The sequence below is a fragment of the Motacilla alba genome, chromosome 5 (genome assembly GCF_015832195.1).
Source record: "Motacilla alba alba isolate MOTALB_02 chromosome 5, Motacilla_alba_V1.0_pri, whole genome shotgun sequence".
NCBI classification, from domain to species: domain Eukaryota; kingdom Metazoa; phylum Chordata; class Aves; order Passeriformes; family Motacillidae; genus Motacilla; species Motacilla alba.
The window spans coordinates 57,743,235-57,761,371 of NC_052020.1; the positions used below are offsets into that span (position 1 = coordinate 57,743,235).

Consider the following 18,137-nt stretch of genomic DNA (forward strand, 5'->3'; position numbering starts at 1 on the left):
ATCCCTCTGGACAGCATCTTCTTGTCATCACTCTCACAACACAAAACACAGCAGAGCCGTCATTTTGGTTGGCACTGAATTTCCTGGTTTGTCCCAGTTATCCCAGGTCAGAGAAGCTGTGGCTGCCCCTGGATCCCTGGCAGTGCTCCAGGCCAGGCTGGATGGAGCTTGGAGCAACCTGGGATAGTGGAAGCTCCTGGGGTGGAACAGGATGCTTAAAATAATGGCATCCTAAAGAACATTTGTTTCCAAAAAATCTAAATTAATATGATTTAGTATTTGTACTGTGTCAGCTCCCAGAACATCCCACCCAGATGGAGATGTTACAGTAGGGGCTCTTAAACTATGAAGGAAGAGGCTCTGACAGAAGGGAAAGAAACACAAGCAGCCTACTAGATATGATCTAGTATATTTTTAATATTCCCATAGTAAGGATGGGAAATGGAATAAGAGACCAGTTTACTTGCCCACAGTTACACAAGAAGTCAGGGACAGGTGTCAGGAACTGTAAGGTTCCTTTTGGTGTTTGATCACAAGAGAATCACAGTGGGAATTGTTGCTCAGTTCTGGATGCAGAAGGAATGTGGGATAAGACTTGTCCTGTTAGTTCATTTTCCTTTTGTGACTGACACTGGACAATGCTGCTCTTCCCAAGGATTTGCAGGAAAATGAGTCTCTGTGATAATCAGATCTTATTTTTAGCATCTAATCGATGCTCAGGGCTTTGTGGTTTAATTAGTGGAATAATTGTTGGCTGAAAACACAGTCTAATACCTGTTTTTTCCTTCAAAGGTCAACTCCATCATTTTTGTTTCCAACCATTTAGTCCTTTATTGATCTTTATGCCATTTCATGGGGAGTGCTGCATCTTGACAGATGAAATAAAGGCCAAAACTTGAAATAAGAAAAATAAATCCTTTTTCTTAAACACAAAAATGGAAAATCCCCTATTTCAGCCTTTGCTGCTGGCAAATCCTTCATACAGTGTCCCCAGGAAACAGGATCCTGAAAATTACTTTTGTTCTTTATGGAAGGAAGAAAGCAAACCAAGAATCTTTTCCAAGTCTGATTAATATCAGACATAAACTGAAGCACAAAAATAAATTTTGCAGTGTAGCTGCTGATCCTTTAAAGTAGATGAGGCCATGAGCTCTGCCAGCAGGGCAGGAAGATCTCTGTGATTTGCATTTAGAGAGGGCTGAATGAGAAATGCCCTCTCCTCTCAGTGTAGGGAAGTACCATGTGGCTTCAGCTGGAGCTCTGGAAGGTATTTAATCAAATTAATGATGCCTTAAGTTTTAGCTTTCATATTTTTCAGACTTTGTACTGCCTTAGTGTGTAACTCTGAACTTCATATAGAGTGTTAGCAAGTTCTCCTTTCTCCTCACAGTTCAGTCAGACAAAACAATCCTTTTCCAACCCCAGAACCAAGGACACCATTGCAGCTTCAGCCCCAAAAAGTGCAAACAACAGCAAATTGAGGAGAGCAAACTGGGAGGGACTGCAAAACCTGGAGCTGTAACTGGACAATTAACCCCAATATGTTATAAGTTATAAAAGTGAGAAAACTCATGACTTGAGGTCCATCTTGGGTCCATCTTGGGCAGAGCCACAGCCAGGCTCTTGTACTGCCCAAGGTGAATCCTCTAAAGGCCTTTTAATAAATACCTCCTTTTAATAATTACCTACCTTTAATAAACACCCACCTTATTCCTTTAACTCTGCCCAGCCTCTGTTCCAGGGAGCCTCTCGAGGCATCATAACAGCCACCACCATTTTGCTGCTGTCCTCCAGCTGAAATGAGGTGCTGTTGGAGCAGAGGGAAGTATGAGGTGCTCTCCACCTGCAGCTTCTCCACCTTTTCCACTCCTCCCATCACTGTGACCTGACATTTAGTTTTCAATTTGCACAAATCTGTCCTGTCTTTGCCAGAATCTGTTCAGTCTTACACCAGACTATGGGAGAGGCTGCTGGGTTATGGAGCAGAAAACAGGCTTGGAGAAAAATCAGCATTAAAAGATAGCACAGGACCAAATTCCATCTTGGGCTTTTTTTCCTGTAAATTTCCAGGGTGAAACCCTCCAGTCATCCCTCAAAACCAGCAGAGATTTTAGGGGGATTTGGTGCCAGGAAGAGCTAAAATATTGGCTTGGTGTAGGGACAGAGATCCCCACGGTGTTTGTGCAGCTCAGCTCTGGTGGCTGGGATGGGATGGTGCAGTTTTCCTTGGTGCCCATGTGTGACCTGCTGGTTCCCTCTGATCCCCCAGGGGACGTGGGCAGACTGACAGCACAACACAGAGCCTGCTGGTAGGAGGAAAGATTTCTCTTCCAGGACCACATCCTCAGCTGCTGTAGTGTAAATTCCTGTAAAATCAGGAAATTAGGGATCAAAGGATCTGCAAGCTAAGGATCACAGTGCACCTCAAAGCTTCTCCAGAAATCAGCCAGTAAGGTTGAGATCGTGGAATCTCAGAATGGTTGGGGCTGGAAGTGACCTCAAAGACCCTCTCTGTTCACACCCCTCTGCAGAGTGGTGGCCAGGGACACCTTCCACTAGCCCAGGCTGCCCCAAGCCCTGTCCACCCTGGCCTTGAGTGCACTTGCTGGGGAAGGGTAATGTTTCCCCTCAAGGCATTGCCCTAGGGGATTTCCTTATTTTCTGCACAAGCCATGCCAATCATTAAATTTGCTGGATTTATATTCTGTTGCATTCTAGTTCTTGATAACTTTACCAAATTTTAACTGTTTGGACCAAGAGTTTTCCATGGTGCTTGTCCCAGACTTCTTAAGAAAACTTTGGCTGAAGAAGTTCACCTGCTCCAGTGGATGAATCACGGGAAGAACAAGCCATTAATTAATTTTTTTACTGGAGACCTCTGAGAATAATTGTACAGCAAAATTTCAGAATTGAGAGTGCAGGGATCAGAAGAACTCTGGAAGAGGTCTATCAGTGCTCTGCAAAAGCCTGGAAGCATTCTTTCATAGAACCTGCCTCTTCAGCTGCTGCTTCTAGGTAGTTCTGTTTGGATACTGGTATGTAAATAAACAGCACACAAATGCCAGCTTAAAAAGGTTATTAAAGCTGCAAAGTCAAGGTTCATGAGTAAATAAAGACTTTTCATCTTCAGCAGGATACAGCTTTGATGAGGAGCCTCCAGGGAGACCCTGGAGCCCCTTCCAGGGCCTCAAGGGGCACCAAGAGAGCTGGAGAAGGACTTTGGGCATGGGCATGCAGTGACAGGACACAGGGAATAGCTTCAAACTGCCAGAGGGCAGGGCTAGATGGGATATTGGGAAGGAATTCTTGGCTGTGAGGGTGGTGAGGATCTGGCACAGGTTCTGTGCCCAGAGAAGCTGTGGCTGCCCAGTCCCTGGAAATGTCCAAGGCCAGGCTGGAGGGAGATTGGAGTAGCCTGGGATAGTGGAAGGTGTGGGGGTGGAACACGCCTGTCTTTAAGGTCCCTTTAACCCAGACCAGACTATGTTTCTCTGGAAGCTGGTGAATATGAACATTTTCAGCACACAAGAAGCCCATGAGCTGAGGCAGGGTGGGTCTCACTGCTGGCAGCTCCCTGTGCTGCTCCAGGAGCTGTGCCAGGGCAGAGTGAGGCAGAAGCTCATCCCACGTGTGCTCCAGCAGAGGTGTTGCCATTTCCATAAACAAAGTTTGCATTTCCTCTCCCAGAGCAGACACAGCTTTTGAACACAGTGTGATCAGTAAATATTTAATCATACAACAAATTGTGCCAGCCAGCTCACAGAAACCTCCTGCTGATGCCTTTTTGGATAATGGGAGGTTTTGTTCCTTGGCTTGGCTTTAACATCTTGTGCCTGTCTGGGGCCACTAAGGGCAAAACAAATAATGTATAGATGTCAATATGTGTTTTGAAGGCCCCACAGAGGAACTGAGTTCACAGAGAAAGGCCAAGGCACAAGGGCAGTGCCTTTGCCAGCCTCAGCAAGGGGCTACTCACTGTGGGCAGATAAAGTGGAAAACAGCTTAAAAAGTGCAAGGGAAAAGGAAAGGGAGGAACCAGACCTATAGCCATGGGGAAAGGAGTGTCGGAAGGTCAGGGAAGGAGTTGGGAAGCCCAATTTAGTTCCTGCTTTCTGGGTGAGTGTGCTGAGCTGTCTCTCCATCTCCATTTCTTTTCTAAGTGATTTGGGCAGGTTGTGGCAGGCTTGGGTTGCAACCAGGCTTGGGCTGCAGCTGGACAGGCAGGGAAAAGGGTGTAGATGGTGCAGTTCAGGGGCCAGACAGTGCCATGGTAGCTGTTAAAGTTCACTGGGTTAATTCAAAGTTCACCCAAGCAAAATTTTGATCTGAAAACATAAATGGTAATTGTCAGTTTGACATTTGTTTGATTATCCAGCTGTTCAAGTCTTCTCCAGTTGGGCAATTCATGCATCAACATTCCCATCAGGTAGGTGTAGTTGTTCTGGAATTAAAAATATGCTGCCTTCCAGGCAGATGCCATTTTCTTTATTATTTATTTGTGCTAGTAAGTAAATTGAAAATTGTGCTTTTTTAGGGGAAAGGAGCAGATGCACCCTTGTGCCATTAAGTTGTCAGAGCTGAGCAGATGAAGCACGAAGCATTTCTGCAAAATTGTTCTCACAAGTCTCATTTGGGGAAAAAAAGTTTAACCTGCAAGAGAAAGGGATGAAATCTGTAATGAAACAGGGCAGGTTGCTTGGTATACACAGCCTGATTGAAAGTAATCAATCTTTTCTTTATTTTCTGCACTTTAACCAGCTCTCCTTTGCTGAAAGAGTGCAGATTTGGAGTAGATATTAGGAGAAAAATTCTTGACTGTGAGGGTGGTGAGGCCCTGGCACAGGGTGCCCAGAGAAGCTGTGGCTGCCCCATCCCTGGCAGAGCCACATTTTCACCACTGCCTGGGGGTCTTGGTGGAGAGTGGTTGAAAGGAAAGGTGATGGATGAAGCTCCATCAGTAGCAGGATGGAGTTCTGGAATGAAGCTGTAATGCTGGATTTGAAAACCAGGCAACATCTGCAGGGATGAGGGATAATGTGCCATGGAAAAACAGAATTGCTTTAACTGATGATTAAAAAAGAGGATATGATTAAAACAAGCTGATTAGATGAAACCAAAGTGACAAGACAAAGCAGCAGGGCATCCAAGAGGGGAGGGGGGAGACACAACTGATGGCAGTAGGGCATGAATTATTGATTGAAATCTCCACCAGAAGTCTTTGCATTTTCTTATCTGGGAAGGGAGAGAATGAATGAGAAGAGAACAGAATTATTAAGCAGCTTTATCATTGCATTGGAGTGGATAATTAGGCAATTAGGATTACTAAAAGTTGGCAAGGCAAGAGGCCCTGAGGACTTGTGCTCCTGATTTCAGAGGAGGGTGGAGAGGGAAGCAGGGAAAAGCCTTTGGTGGGAGATTTGGTGGTGCCTTGTGGTGAGGCTGAAAGGCAGAGCCAGGCTCTGGCACCCAGCTCCTGCAGCTGCCAGGACACAGGGGGGCACAAGAGACCTGGAAAATGAAAAAGAACTTGTCTGAAGATGGACAGTCCTTGGAACAGCAGCAGGGAGGGAGATCAGGAGTGAAGGCCTCAACATAAAAGGCCTCACCCAAGTGAGTCCAGAGGAGACTACAAAGATGCTCTGAGGGCTGGAGACAGGCTGGGAGAGGTGGGGGTGTTCAGCCTGGAGAAGAGAAGGCTCTGGGGAGACCTCAGAGCACCTTCTGATTTTGGGCATCCAGTGCCATATCCCCTCAGGTGTCACCTGCTGTCCCCTCCTGAGCCTCCTGCCTGCATCTGCCAGAACCTGAGCTTCCAGAAGGGTGCTGCTCACAGGGGATTGTGAGTGTCCCTTTGGGCCAGGTGCCTCCCAAAAGGGATGGACAGACACCACAGGCTCTGCTTACCTCTGCAAATGAGCCTCACTTCTTTAGCTGGCACCAGAGCTTCTGAATAGCTGGCTGCACATTTTGAAGGGGAAAGCTGGGTAAAACTGCCTAAAAATAGCACATTGCATCTGTAACTGTCTGAATTCATCCTGGGCTGCTCTGAGGCCAGTGCCAGACATGTGTGCTCCTCTGTGCTCCTGACTGGCTTAATCTTAAGCTATATGTTATTTAAAATTAATTTGCAGAGATGCAGACATTATATAAATCACTGAGGAAATGTCAGATTATGTATGTAATTTGCTGAAATGCTCCACGCTCATCTTACTTCGCTCCCCATGAAACCAAGGGATCAAAATTAAGCTGAGGCAGAGAGTTTGGACCAGTCACCATCCTGAAAGTGCTGTGGAAGATGAGCCAGCACTGCAGACACTTGTTAGTAATTCACACCCAGAGACTCTTGGAATTTCTTCATGACATTCAGCAATCAGAGAAAGGAGGAATAAAGGGGGTGATGAAAAATACATGGACTAGAGTATTTCTTACTAATTATTTGCTTGCCCTCATTGGCAAGTCACCTGGTGTTCTTGGAGAGTGCTGCATTTCATGGGAAGGTGCCAGCCACACCAAGAGCAAGCCAGAATATTAATTATGGATTCTGTTGCATAATTAGAGCCTGAAGCCCAGAATTAATTGATGGTAGCTGCTTAGCACAGATATCAATTCTACCTTGGAATAATGCTCTGTCTCCTAGCCACACACAGATGGGTAAATCACTGGAGCAGTGAGTGCTCAGTTTGGGTGACACAGGGGCTTGTGATCTCCTGCCAGGTGTTAGAACAATGCACGGGTGACATGAGAAGTGTTTGTAATTCATGGTAACCCAGTGCTCCTTGACTTGTCCTGGCCTCAGCCTGACAGGGCTGGGACCTTGGCTGTGACAGCTCCGCACTCTCTGCTCCTTCCTGGTGCAGTCCTGCCAGGACATTGAAGGGTTTCTGACCTCCTGCCTGAATCTCATTAATTTGGGGCCATTATTTTCCTCCAGCAGAGGTCACAGGCTGTGGCTGCACTAGAGCATCCTCTGGAGAGGCACATATTCAGGGAGAATCACCTTGGGTTGTTTTTCCCGTGGCCTGGGTTAATTTCCAAAGGCACCTCATGGCTGAAAACAAGGCTGGGTTCAATAACAAACAAATGTGTGACAGCAAATAAAGATTTGTACTCTGGAGCTGCTGGGTGCTGCTGTTGTTTGGTGGAGCAGAGGGGAACAAAGCCAGCATCTGTGTTCATTAAAAATAGGTAATAGAATATTCTTAGCTCAGCCCCTGCCTCTGCCTTGGCAGGAATCCTCTGGAGTTAATTGCTGCTGTTGTTCAGCTGCAGCAAAGTGGGTCGGCTGTTGGTGAGATCACTGATCCCTTGGAGTTGTTGGGAGAGGTGTAAAAATAGGCTTTGTGCTCAGCTGGGGTTTGGGCCAGCTGAGCACTGCAGGTGCACATGTGGATGCTGTCCCCAAGCCCTGTGGGTCTGCAGCTGTGTGGCTGAGCCACTGTCACCACTCCTGGCAGTGGCACACCTGGAAACCCAGCCCAGGGCAGCCAAGGGTTTCCTTCCTCTCTGGGATTCCACCGGGAGCTCCCTCAAGCTGCACCAAGGGAAATACAGGTTGGATATTAGGAAAAAGGGATAAAGGGATAAAGGGATTAAAAAAAATGGTGATAAAGTTGTGGAATGGTCTGCCCTGGGAGGTGGTGGAGTCACCATCCCTGGGTGTGTTTAACAAAGCCTGGATGTGGCACTGGGTGCCAGGGTTGAGTTGAGCTGTTGGGGCTGGGTTGGACTTGATGGTCTTGAAGGTCTCTTCCAACCCAGTGATTCTGTGAATCTGTGAATCCAGGGCATGCATGCCTGGGCTGGCAGAGGAGGATTGTGGTGGCAGCTCCGTAAATTGAGTTTTGTATGGCTTAGTCTATGCAGGCCAAGACTAATGGTGGGAAGAGCTGATAAAACACGACCTCTTGTCCTCTTCTAGTGCTGTGTGTGTCCCTCTCCTGGATAATTCATCTTTTTTCTCAGCTCCCCATCGGAGATGAGTGCACCTGCGCCTCTTTCACACGTTAAAGGTTTCACACACCTTTAGCTAATTTGGGATCCATCTATTTGGAAGGTGTTATGTTGCTAACACTTCAAAGGGAGTATTCCAATGCCTTTGAACTTGTGTTGTATCTGAGACATAAAACAGCCATTTGCTGCTGGCCCTCCTGTGTCCCCTCCCCACTCACAGAAAGGCTCCTTTCAGAACAGTGCTCTGAGTGATGCAGACACTGATATTGCTAATTCAAGCTTTGAAGGGACATTTGACAACAAAGCAGGCTTGGAAATCAGGTCTAAATCCATAAACTGTGTGTTACATTTTGGATTTAATGTGCCCTGGAAGAAATATCCCTCAGAAGGACATTGCTGCATCCAAGACTCCCCTGTGCCTTTAGCATTGTCCTCCTGGAGAGATGAGAATCCTTGAAAAAACACAGTTGCTGAGTCCCCCCCAAAACCCCAATATTTAACTGTTTATTGCTTCTTACCTATGAGCAGGAATTTGTTAAAATCCTGGTGGATCCATGTGGGCATTTTGCCCCTGGTGCAGTGCAGACACACCCAGTGCCCTGCGGTGTTAGTGACTCCTGCACCCACTGCTGAGCCCTTGCAGCTCTTGGAGATCAGTGAATATTCCATCCCAAAGCACCTGCCATTACACAATTTCAATTCTCAGCTGTCATATTTCACATTTTATTTAACTGTCAGGAGAAGAAAGTCGCAGTGCTGGCAGTATAAATTTGCTTGGGTTAGTGCTTTAGCCCCTCCAGTGCCATCCCAGCCCTCTGGAGGCTTCCCAGAGCAGGCAGTGGCTAGTCCAGAAAAGCAGAGGAATAAAAGGCAGTGAAAAATACATTTTTAGCCATCATTGCAGCCTATACAAAATACAGGGAAGAATATCCACACAGAGGAGGCCAGTGGAAGGAAACAACTGCAGTGAAAGGTTTTCTCCTGGTCAGACACCCTGGTGTTTGTATGAGAAGTGATGGTCAAAAACGCACAACCTGAAATACTGGTTTTTATTTTCCTTTTTAAATCACTCTGAAGATGTGAATTGCTCAGCCAAAGGTGAGCTACTTGCCTGCCAACTCACTCCAAGAGTTTCTTGTGTTGATTTGCTGCATTTGCTTTTTCTCATGAATGAGAAAAGAGGGAATCTAATGTTCAGCCTTATCAGCTTGTCAATTTAATTGCTGTCTATTTTAATGTTATCACTATCATTTGTTACTAATTAATAGAAGTAACATGATTGCAGCTTTTATTTTTCCTTATTTTTCAGTGAGAAGCTGGATGGAGAAGCTGAAAGATAAGGTAGGATAAGCTCAGTGTTTCAATTCCTTTCAAAGCAAAACCACTTTCACTTGCAGGAATAAATAAATTAATGTCAGTGCAGTTCTTTATCTCTATACAGACAGTGGAGAAAGGGCTTAAATTTTTTTCTGGGAGGCAAATGAACCAGATGCTGCTGGTATAGAGTGGTGTGAATGCATAAAAAAATCCCTGATGGGTTGTAACTAAGGGCAGGAGGGACAGAAGTGTTTGATTGATTTCTCTGCACCAGAAAATGACCTTGTCAGATAACCCAAGTTACTTTTTAAAATTTCTCCTTAACTTATCCTAGAATAGTTTTGGTGGGAAAGCAGCTTTGGAAGTCCATCTAGTCCAGCCCCTCTGCACTGAGCAGGGATATCTTCACCAGACCAGGTGTTTAGGACCCTGTCCAATCTGACCTAGAATGTTTCCAGGGACCCCAAGGTAAAAACTTAGTTCCACCCCTTTCCTCTACATGCTGAGCTCAGTTCTGGATCCAAATCAAGAGGGTCTGGTGCTGCTGTCTGGTGAGAGGCTGCCTGCCATGCCAGTGCCTCTGCATGAGGCCTTTCCTACCTCCATGTGCTGCAAATCCCTGCAAGGAGAATGATCAAACACAGCAAAACTGATAAACACGGTACCAGACCCCGATCCTTCCTCCCTGCCATCCCAGGGGCTGCTCCATGCAATCAGGAGCTGTGCCAGCCACAGGCAGCGATGGCTTTTTGAGCTCTGCTGCCCTGGAGCAAATATTGACATTTCAGAATGGTTGTGAAGCCTTCCAAGTGTTGTGCTGCTGACAGCAGAGCCATGAAGCTGGAAATGAGGTGACAGCAAGAACATTTTGTGACTCAACAGGCCTTGGAAATTCTTGAAGAGGGTCAGAGTCAGTAGAAACAAAAACCATCCCAAGGAGTGGGAGTGATCTCTGCAAACCCATCCCTAAGCTTAGGCAGACTCACCCAGCCAGCCCAGCCCTCCCACGAGCTCCACCCCAAATTTCAGCAGCACTTTTACCATCAGGTCAGAGCACAGAACAGGGCCTGGTGTCTGTTTTACCATCAGGTCAGAGCACAGAACAGGGCCTGGTGTCTGTTTTAGTGTCAGGTCAGAGCAGAAAACAGGGCCTGGTGTCTGTTTTAGTGTCAAGTCAGAGCACAGAACAGGGCCTGGTGTCTGTTTTACCTCAGGTTAGAGCACAGAACAGGGCCTGGTGTCTGTTTTAGTGTCAGGTTAGAGCGCAGAACAGGGCCTGGTGTCTGTTTTAGTGTCAGGTCAGAGCACAGAACAGGGCCTGGTGTCTGTTTTAGTGTCAGGTCAGAGCAGAGAACAGGGCCTGGTGTCTGTTTTAGTGTCAGGTCAGAGCAGAGAACAGGGCCTGGTGTCTGTTTTACCTCAGGTCAGAGCAGAGAACAGGGCCTGGTGTCTGTTTTCCAGGACTGGGGGGTGGGAGGGTTTCAGGTGGGTTCCTGCCCAGCCTTGCTGAGTTGCCTTTCTGCCTGCACTAGGAAGGAGGCAAGTCTAGAGCAAGTCTAGAGTCTCCTTGGCCTGGGATTCATCCAGAGCAGATGCTGCAAGGACAGAGAATGGTTTTCCCAGCCCAGGTAAAGAGCAGCCCCCGAGGCTGGCAGTGTGCCTGGAGGGATTGCAGCATGCACAGGTCACTGCTCATGCCAGCACAGCACCAGCTTGGGGACATCGGTGCCTGAAGCGGTAGCTTGTCTTTTCCTCTTGTCACCTTGTTGGCCACCTCTGTCCTTGCCAGTTGCAGAGGGGCTGCATGTTCCTGTCTCCAGCAGAGCTCTGCAGAGTCTGAACCTCGTGCAGGCAGACCCTGGGCTGTGTGGCAGTGCCCAGCACAAGCACTGCTGTAACTGAGGATCCACTGGTGCCCACTCCAGAGAGACTCACTCCTGAGCCACCTCCCTTCTTTGGGATCTTTCACCTGGAACACATTTTTCCTTAGAAAAGCCCAACAAAAACCACTCACCCCCACTCCCAACCAGTTGCTGGTGTCACAAATCACTTCCAAATAAACCCGTTCACCCCACTCCCTCCTCTTCCTAATTGAGTTTATCAGCACCAGTCCATGTGCTCCTCTCATTTGCCCCATCCTCTGTTTTTTAATCCCTCCATTCAGAAGAGAATTTCAGGACATCTCTGAGAGAAATGTCTTTCCCTGTCCCTCAGGTGGGGCTGTGGGACCAGGAGCACAGGGTCGGGGACAGATTTATGTCTGGTCTCCTGCAGTCACTGTGCAAATGCTGCATTTGGTGGGGCAAATAATGGACATGGGGATCCTCTCAAGTTGTCTTGCTGTTATCTCAAAGCCCAGCGGGGCTAGAAAGGTCCTGAGCATGGATTGGGTGTATTCAAAGCATCCCTAAAGAAGCTACAACTTCCCCATAAAGGGGTAAAAATGTGGCTTTGGCCTGTGAAATGGGGTTTTCTATCAAGAAAGTGCAGAAGCCCTCAGAAGCTGGGCTGCAAGACACACAAGGGCTGGATTTGCATCACATCACAGGTTTTTGGGGTATAAAACATTGATCTGGGGGCTGGGGGAAACCTGTAAAAGGCCATGGGCTGATCAGGTGTGATAAAGGCTCACAGACAGGCTGAGTTCATTGTGACTTCTGACATGGAAACTCAGCTGGACAGCAGCTCAAAGCCATTTGCAGCCTCCCCTCACTGCCCATGCCAGCAGCAAAGTTCCACAAATAGAAAACCCCACGCTGCACTAATTAGGTCACCCAATTAAGGCACCTTAATTGCCTCACAGAGACACAGCCTTCAGCTGTGTCCTCACTAACCTCCTTTTTTGGGAGCTGGGCTGAGGCTGCAGCCCCTCCCCAGCACCTGAGCTGAACAGGGCTGGGTGTTCTGGGAGGGTGTTCAGGGAATCTGAAGGATGCAGCTGGAGATCCCTCGAGCTTTGGGATCCACACACAGAGGAGCTGTTACAGTTTAAAGCACTGAGTAGGGTCTGGAGGGGCTGGGGGGAGCAAACCAGCCCTCCTTGGTGTCCCAGATGAAAGCTGTTACTGTCATTCTCCAGGTAAGTGTACACCGGATGAAGGCAGGTGATTGTAAGCAATGGGCTGAGTCTCACTGGGAGCTGTCTGATAGTCCTCACAATTGGTGCCTGTGTCCCTTGGCAGGTGTAAAATCGATTTTTGGGGTGTGTAGTAGGCAGAGGGAGAAGCTGGCACAGCAGAGGACTGTGGCTGCAGGGTGAGGGAAGTCAGGCTGTACCTGCCTCCAGTGCAACACTGAGCCCACCAGCCCAAATTCGGTGAGGATTCTGAGGCAGTACTTGAAAACTTAGGTTCCTTTTCATTTAAAGCAGTAAAATATAAAATAGCAAGCACGTGGGAATATTTTCCTAAGGACTTAGAGTGTTTAGATGTGTAATTTTAGATTAGCCATGCTGTCTGTATTTTTTGTTGTAATGGGCAGTGCAAACACACTGATCACAGCAATTGAATTAGGGCTGGGTAATTTTGCTGTGCTCCCCTTAAGGCCACCTGAGGGTGTGTGTGCCCTCCCTCTATGTCACCATCCTGCTGCCATGCAGGGGACCCCTTCCCATGCAAAGGCAAAGCATTTGGCTAAGAGATTTTGAGTACAAAGCTGAGGAGGCCTCAGAGTGGCTCGAGATCACTTTCCTTTGGCAGCCAAGGTTTTCCTTCAAAACAAAAACCACTCTCTTCCCCCCCCCCCCACTCCCAACCAGTTGTTGGTGTCACAAATCACTTGCCAATAAACCTGTTCACCCCATTCCCTCCTCCTCCTAATTGAGTTTATCAGCACCAGTCTTACATGCCCCTGTCATTTGCCCCATCCTCTGTTTTATAATCCCTCCACCCAGAAGAGGATTCCAACACACAATGGCCCATCTCTGAGAGATATGTCCCCCTCCTAAAGGCAGGCAGGCAGTGCAGGTTCTTGGCTGTCACCGTGTCACCAGTAAATGTCTGTCAGGAAAAGCTGAGTTGTGCTGGTGACCATCTTGCTCCTGGAGTGAGGAATCATCCTGTGCAGGCAGGTGATGGGGGCTCAAATCCAATAAACTTTGAGGAAATTGCCATAGGGATAAATTGCAGTCCTTGGGCTGCAAAATGGCTCTGAAAGGATGGTTTTGGGAGTGTTGCTGTGCTACTCTCTCCTCCATTTAGGCAGGATACATGTCAGGGATGCTGGTTCCTGTGGGAGTTGGAATAGCTGGAGCTCTCTTCATCCTGGGAGCGCTCTACAGCATCAAGATGATGAATCGCCGGAGGAGAAACGGCTCCAAGAGGCACAAAAGGAAGGTATGGAAACTGCCAAGGGAAGGTATGGAAACTGTGAACCCTCCTGGCTGGAAGGCAAACTCAGCCTGGCTGGGGTCTGTCTGAGCTGGGGCACCTCGGTTACGGGACGGGGACATCCAAATTCTCTCCATTTGGTTCCTTGTTGCCCGTGCACCTCTCTGATGTTTGTTCTCCTCCCCCAGCAGAGGGAATTTAACAGCATGCAGGACCGAGTGATGCTCCTGGCCGACAGCTCTGAAGATGAATTTTGAGTGGAACTGCAGTGCCCTTGGGAGAGCCCGTGACTTTTCAGAGGAGGGAGAGAGGGGGAGGAGAAGAACAAGCGAATTCTCTGCTGCAGCGCTGCTCCCTCGGCTGCCCCGGGCAGGGGTCTGTCCCCAGCCCAATGACAATGACAATGCTATGCTCTACGTGTGCCACCCGTGGTGTTTGTTTTGATACAGTAGTGGAGATCTCACACTCGCCCCCCGGCGCCTCATTCAGAGCCACAGCTGGAGCTGCTCCATGTGGATGATTATTTTCCTCTTGCCCTGGTGTACTGTTTTGGTCCTGGCTGGCAGTAATCTAATCATAACAATAGCTCTCACCCATCCCAGGAATGGAAATCTTTACTGTGAATGACTTCTGTCCAATTCATTTTAAATGTTACATTACCTGAGCTAGAGTTCCTTAGTGCTAAGATTAGCTGCTCTGCTTAATTAATGAGTTGTAAGCCTGACCTGTACCCCCGGCTGCCCGAGAAGTGCCCACGTACTGGGTTCTTGATACAGTTTGAAGCACCTTTCTGCCCTTGGGTGCCCCCACTCTCACCCCTTTCTTCCTTCAGCACTGCTCCACACTGCTTGGAGACACAGGAATGGCCTCAGCATTGATTCCAGCTCAACATTCCCTGTCCATTTCCAACCAGCACTGTCTGTTACAGCACAATAAATACCAGCACTCATCTACTGATGGCTGCTCTTGCCTGCATCTCTTGGCTTCTGCTCAGTGTGCAAGGAGGTGAGAAAAGAGGCAGGTCAGAGACTTCCCCAGCTTCTGCCTCCTCCTGGAAGGACACTAGCTCCAGGTTCTTCTCTTTCCAAGGCTGCATTCCCATAGGGATGAGAGTGCAGCCTCTGAACCCCTTTACCCCACTGGAAAATACATTTCCAGCTCCTGAAAGCTGAGTGGACAACAGCACCTTTGGGGGATCTGGATGGTTCTTGTCTCACGGAATGGTTTGGGCTGGAAGGGACTTTCAAGGGACCTGGTGCCAGCCCTGACACCTTCCACTAGACCAGGTTGCTCCAAGCCTCGTCCAGTCTGGCCTGGAAAACTTCCAGGGATGGGGCAGCCATGGATTTCCTGGGCCACTGGTGTCCAAACCATGGAATACACAGAGGCACTAAAGCTTGGGGAGCAGGTGCTGTCACTGTTGAGGGATTTGTGGCTGACAGTGGGAAAACAGCAAGAGCTGGAGAAATGTCAGCTGTGGGGGGTGAGATGACCCCACTGGGAACCCTTGGCTGTGGGGAGAAAGGTTAATTCATAGCACAGATGGGTGCAGGAGGTTGTGGAGGTGACCTGTTAGTCCTGAGCACTGAGGGACACAGTGCTTGAGGTGTCATAGGCATTGAGCAGGGGAGAATAATGTAGCTTTGCCCAGAAATGTTGTCAAAATAGCCAGGAAAAGGGCTGCACTATTGAGCTCTGCTTCCCCACTGTGGGATTACTTCAATCTGACATGCAAAACATCCCTGTTTCTGAGGTGGGAATCCATGCTCCTGAGGTGGGAATGGCTGTTCTGTGGGGAATCATCCTTCCTGCAAGGAACAGTGACTGTTGCCAGAGGAGAAATGAGCAGAAAAGTAAGGGCAGACCACACATCTGCTGAGATTCAATCCCCCTGAGCCTTTGGAGAAGTGGGAGGGAGGAGAGGTTGAGGAGGGGCAGGAGCAGGATTTGGTGCCTGTGGAGGTGGAAAAGCCTGTCAGATGGCAGGGAAATGTCTTGTGGAAGTGTCAGTAAGATTGCAAGGCAGGGAAGACTTTCAGGAGCCCCTCCTGAGGTGAGCTCTCTCTTGAGAGGGCCAGGGCCTGCTCTGGACATTAAATCATCAGGTGTGATGGTCAGCTCTGGAGAACCCCAGCTCAGCAGAGCCCAGGCACCCTCCTGAGCCTGTGACCCTCACTGGGTCACCTGGACAAGGACAGGTGGGACACCCTGGTTTCAAAATGCTGCTCTAATGCTCAGTCTTCCAGTCCAGCAGCTGTGTGTGGTACCTCAGTCATCCATCCTGTGGGTGCATGGGGAGCAGCCTGGGGAGACAACATTTGGGGGTGGGCTGGGGGTCTTCATACCCCCCAGCCAGGGCTCCACAGTGCGTCTCTCCTTTTTTGTTCCTGAAATATCAGCCAGGAGGGTTTTGCCTTGCTAAAAGCAGCTCCACATCTTTAAGAGGCACTGACTGGCAACTCCAAAATTCAGGCCTCCTTCTCACACACTCAGTGGTCACTCCAAGTTAAGATGAAGTTTTCCCTCCAGACTGATCTCTCCCTATTTCCTGCTCGTTCCTAAGTCTCTTGGAGCTTGGAGATGCTTGGTTGGTGTTACAGTCCAGTGATCATTGCTGGCTGTCTGGCGCTGCTGGGAATTGGGAAATATTGTCCCTTGGGCTCTTGGATGATTTATTCCCGGTAAGGCATGGTGGGGATTGCAAGGTGGATATCTGATGAAATATCTGATCAAACACAGAGCTGCTGGGTCAGTCAGGAGGAGGAGGAGGGATGGCTGAGGAAGGCTGCTGGTTTAAGTAGCCCAGCTGTGGCAGCTCAGGAGGATCCTTATGGATGGGCTGTCAGTTTGATGGATTGGGAAGGCGGGTGGGGAGGTGCTGGGGCCTTTTGTTGTGCTAATAAATCCCCAGTTTGGGAAACACTGCCTTTCAGCAGGAGCAATCAGCTTCCCTGTCTCTCTTCTCTTTCTCCAGCATAATGAACTTGTGGAATTAAAGGCAGCACTGCCAGTCAGAATGATGGAAGTGGGGTTTTACTGCATCTCTGGGGGGCCCTGGTGTCCTCAGAACCAGAGAGGACGTGGCAGGGGTGGCTTGGATGCTGCAGGTCAACAAGGAAGGGAGGCCCGGCTGCATGCACAGTTCAACGTGGGCTCTGTCTCTGCTGGAGACAGGCTTAGGAGTTAGGTGGATTTCCTGAAGGTTTTTCTTGTGATCTGTCTGCACTGCCAGGCCTGACTCTGGCTCTGAAATCCTTCACCCAAGGATGGGACCTGAGCTTCCCCAGCTGCCCAGCAGTGCAGAGAGGCCAGCTGCTGGCCTTTTGGAGGGGAGCTTTCTGTGGAATGGTTGGTTCTGGTCAGCCCTGGAGGGTGCCCATGTCTTCAGCTTGAACTGGAAGCAAGGTGGGCAGTCAGAGCCAGCTGTGGCTCAAGGGAAGCTTGTGGGAGCCTTGGGAGCTCTGAATTTCCTGCAGTGTCTGCAGGTCATTGAAGCACCAGCACCACTCAGCCCCTTCCCTTCTCATCCAAGGCCAACAGACTTCGGATTGGGCTCTGAAAAATATCCTCTGCACAGCTCCTGGAGTTGGATTCATTCCCTTGGAATGATCAGATGGCAGCAGGGAGGGATGGGGGTTCAGGTGGGAGCTGAAGCTCCAGTGGCCTGATTGAACCCTGCTGGTTGAATCTTTGCCTCTGCTTTGCCAAACCTGCAGGTTCTTTTGGAAGAGGCAGGGCATGGAAAGCAGCCAAGAAGGGCCCTCCTCATCCCCAGTGCTGGGTGAACTGCAAGGCCCTGAGTGCTGAGGGTGGTGACATTGGCACAGCAATGTCACTGCAGCAATGACAAGCCCTGGACTCCACACAGGACCAGCCACTCACCTCCCTTCTGCATTCCCCTGATAGCACAAGGCAGAATTTCCTTGCAGGCACTGCACAACAGCTTTGGCATCTCCAGCCCCACTTCTGACAGGAGGAACCAGCCTGCCTGGCAGCTCTTGCCCCCTTGGAATGCACCTCCACCACACGGCTGCTGATCCCTAGAGGTGTCTCTGAGGCCAGATGTTCACCTGGTGAGGCTTCTCTGGACTGCTCTGCTTCCATGGAGAGGTGTGAGCAGCCCCTATGCTTCCTTGTGGTTTTCTCTTGTGGACAGGAGCAGCTCCTCATCCTGTAACTATGGAATGTAGCACTTTGTTAAAGGAAAACATTGGGAAATAAAAAGCTGTCCATCAGAGCTGACTCTGAGTGCCTGTCTCCCTGACCTGTGGTTCATTCCGTGTCCCAGGCAAAGCTGTGAAGTGATGCTTGGAGGAATTGGGTGCTGTGTTTCTTTCTCGAGGCTGCACGGTCGGTGCAAGGGCTCAGGCTGGGCTTGCAGGGGTCATAGGAGCCATGGGCAACCTCAGGCTGGCACTTTTAGGGTAGGATTCACCTGGAAGTAGGTGTTTGCTATAGGCTGTGATGACCCCAAAGTCCCTTGGGTCTTGGTTTGAAAAGCCAGGTGTCAGCTAAGGAAGGCAGGAGCCTCCCCTGAAATGG

At 49.1% G+C, this 18,137-nt stretch overlaps 1 protein-coding gene across 3 annotated transcripts in view; it reads left to right on the forward strand.

Annotated features, from left to right (window-relative positions):
- The window catches only part of ARMH4 (armadillo like helical domain containing 4), a 57,497-nt gene extending 39,660 nt beyond the window's left edge, over positions 1 to 17,837 (forward strand). Inside the window, exons 6-8 of one of the 3 annotated variants that reach the window (XM_038139261.1) lie at positions 9,260 to 9,291; positions 13,467 to 13,601; positions 13,784 to 17,837. In XM_038139261.1, the coding sequence (XP_037995189.1) occupies positions 9,260 to 9,291; positions 13,467 to 13,601; positions 13,784 to 13,852 (236 nt within the window). In that variant the 3' untranslated portion in view covers positions 13,853 to 17,837. The remainder of the gene's footprint in view (positions 1 to 9,259; positions 9,292 to 13,466; positions 13,602 to 13,783) is intronic. The other 2 variants (XM_038139262.1, XM_038139260.1) reach the window with 2 other exon arrangements.
- Positions 17,838 to 18,137: the final 300 nt, after the last annotated feature.